This window comes from Lygodium microphyllum, chromosome 14 (genome assembly GCF_053477565.2).
Source record: "Lygodium microphyllum isolate KBCC chromosome 14, Lygodium_microphyllum_v1.1.10, whole genome shotgun sequence".
In the NCBI taxonomy this organism is placed as follows: Eukaryota; Viridiplantae; Streptophyta; class Polypodiopsida; order Schizaeales; family Lygodiaceae; genus Lygodium; species Lygodium microphyllum.
In genome coordinates, this window is record NC_141148.1 from 146,132,203 (window position 1) to 146,134,786 (window position 2,584).

The window sequence follows — 2,584 nt, forward strand, 5'->3', positions numbered from 1 at the left end:
ACTAAAGTGTATATATCGAGTGTGATGTGAGGTGCACCCCCTTCGTGTTTTGTTAGGAAAGGAAGGAATCTAGACCACCCCAAAAAAATGAAGATCTTGAGGCATGGCTAGCATTGTAATGTTGTGTTCTTGCACAAACCTTAATTGACAATAAGGGGCCAACAGAGTGTCATTAACATGCATTGTTTGAAGGTTTTACAAAAATGAAGATATAGCAAGTATGAAATGCTTGACTCGCATAAGATCTACATTCATTATCTAAGAATTTGTGCTATATATTCAAGTAGCGTTAGAAAATGCATCATTCTGTGCAAAGCACGTTGTCTGTTGTATGCTAAGCATGTTTTGTTATATAGCAAACGGAAGCCACCGCACAAGGCTCTGATATATGCAAAATGTTTTTGTCAAATTATATTTTTATTGGCGAAGTCACGGTACGAGATGTCACAATACTTAGCCTCACGAGCTTTGCAAATACACCAACCAGACTCAAGAGTAATAGCTAGATAGTAATAATATAGTGTAGATGGAGTAGGGAGACACTTGTATTATTAGTTTGCATTACAAATGTTTTCCGTGGAACCTCATGGATATGAGGACGCAAGCGTATGCTACACATATGGATCAATTAGCTTGGCAAAAAGTAAAGAAATCTCGTCTTCCGAATGGCCTTATCTTTGTGAGAGAGAGAACAGAGGGAGGCACAGCATGACGAGCAGCGTGGCTATGGCGGGCGTCTCTTCTTTCTGCCTGTCTTCCTCGCGGGCTTCCTCCTACATCGCAGGGTCCCGTCTTCCATCCTATCATCATTCAGGTATCTACGTCTTTCTCCGTCCATTTCTTGGCTTGGTTGTGCGGGAGATGGAAGTGTAGACCTGTTTTACGATGTCTGAGTTCCTAGAAGTTTGAACTCGTTATGACGTCCGAGCTTCTAGGTGATCAGAGCATGAATCCTTTTGCATATGTTCATTTTTGAGCGCTTCATGTGCAATCGCCATTGGATTACGGGATAATATCTGTCAAGCATCCTTCTTTTGAATAGCCATCGCATTTTAATATATGTTATTCTGCACTGCTATTAGAATCTGTTTTGATCTCATCCTTGCTTTTGTCTATTTAGCAGCCAGGGTCTGCTCCCTAACTCAGAAGACTGCTCTGGCCGATTCCACATTAGTGGCCAGTGTCTCTTCTCCCTTGTTGGTGCAAAAGGAGGAGAATAGCATATCTGTACATGCAGTTGTAGAAGCTCTAGTAGCAGACACAGGTGCAGAAGAAGAAAAGTCTGCTAAGGATGATGCTTTGAAGCTTAAGCTTGAATCTGATCTCTTGAAGAAGAAAAAAAAACGTGAGGAGCTTAGAAGGAAGAGACTGGTGCGGAAACGGCACATGAGGAAGAAGGGGAGGTGGCCTCCTTCCAAGATGGCGAAGCTCAAGAATGTATGATGAGCACTTTGGAAGCATGTAGCTGAGTAAAATTTGGGGATGGATGACTGTGATTTTCTTGCAATGACAGGAATCATCAGTGGCCAGTGGGAAATTGGTCCTGATGCACTACTCAGGTGTTGCTGCTTGTCTTGTATCCTTATGAAGGGGGACTTTCATCCTGTTATACATCAAGGAAGTTATGATATATGAGTGATTCAAGATAACTTATCTGTAATCCAAACCAAAGTGGAACGTTTTATGTTCCTCCATCAAAATGAGAAAGTTCTGCTCTTTTTCATTACCAAAATGTCTTATCCCCAAACCGGGCTGTTGATTAGCATTGCTGTGATAACTGAGACATATTGTAGACAGTAGTAGGCTTGTTTTTCAAATTTGCGACTAGTTTTTGAGATGTTTGATAGTTGCAACATGCATTTTCTGTCACAATCTCATTATATGAGAACAAATACGCCATGCCCATTGAACGCACTCGCAGATTTCTGTGCACCCACAAAACTTAGTCACAGTCCGGCAGTGATTGGTTGTAAGGTGCATGGATGGAAGGGTAGATTGCATTCGACAGGCTTGTGAAAACTGAAGGCCCTTATCTAAGAGTTGGTGTGAGTGTTTGAACTCTGTGTGAACTGTCATCAACTCATAGGTTTCATGTTTCAAATAGCAGTGAACAAAACTCAAGCAAGTACAACACAGATGGCTTGTGTTACATACCATTTGTAAAGGAGTAACTGTTGTTAAAGCAGGGGGACCAGAGATCATAGAGTTTGAATCTTGATCTTGGAATTCCTGATCTTTTGAATCTTGGAGTTTTGCAATTTTGACAGGATTGCCTGCAGCCTGCAGGTTAACTTTCCTTTACACTTTTGATCATCTGCACATTCAAACATGGTACTGGACAATCACTTTTACTGGTTTTGTGTGTTGCTATCCTTCACTACATTCACTTCACTAGTGGCCCACTCTCTGTCCACCCTTGCATGCTGCTAAATGACTGTTGAACTCTTGTTTGAATGAGCTGATTTAACCATAAACTGCCCCATGTATCTGTCTCTAACTCTTATTGTCCTTTACTCTCATGGCACCTTTGAGTTCTTCTATTGATGATAAACTCAAATTCTCACATGGGGAGACACTTTGACAA

General features: G+C 41.3%; 1 protein-coding gene across 2 annotated transcripts; it reads left to right on the plus strand.

Annotated features, from left to right (window-relative positions):
* The first annotated feature begins 600 nt into the window (after positions 1 to 600).
* Positions 601 to 1,732, plus strand: LOC148026206 (uncharacterized). 2 transcript variants are annotated; one of them, XM_087692212.1, is made up of 2 exons: positions 601 to 814; positions 1,121 to 1,732. In XM_087692212.1, the coding sequence occupies exons 1-2, from the start codon at positions 709 to 711 to the stop codon at positions 1,441 to 1,443; spliced, it is 429 nt and encodes a 142-aa protein (XP_087548338.1). In that variant the 5' UTR covers positions 601 to 708; the 3' UTR covers positions 1,444 to 1,732. The 2 variants fall into 2 exon arrangements, with proteins under 2 accessions (XP_087548338.1, XP_087548339.1); XM_087692213.1 differs by having other exon boundaries at positions 612 to 814; positions 1,124 to 1,732.
* The last annotated feature ends 852 nt before the right edge of the window (positions 1,733 to 2,584 follow it).

What these genes read in the sequence shown, in the direction of transcription:
- LOC148026206 (XM_087692212.1), top strand. Translation starts at nt 709, where the DNA reads ATGACGAGCAGCGTGGCTATGGCGGGCGTCTCTTCTTTCTGCCTGTCT. An exon ending in TCCATCCTATCATCATTCAG is followed by an intron (nt 815 to 1,120) that starts GTATCTACGTCT and finishes TTGTCTATTTAG; the next exon opens with CAGCCAGGGTCTGCTCCCTA.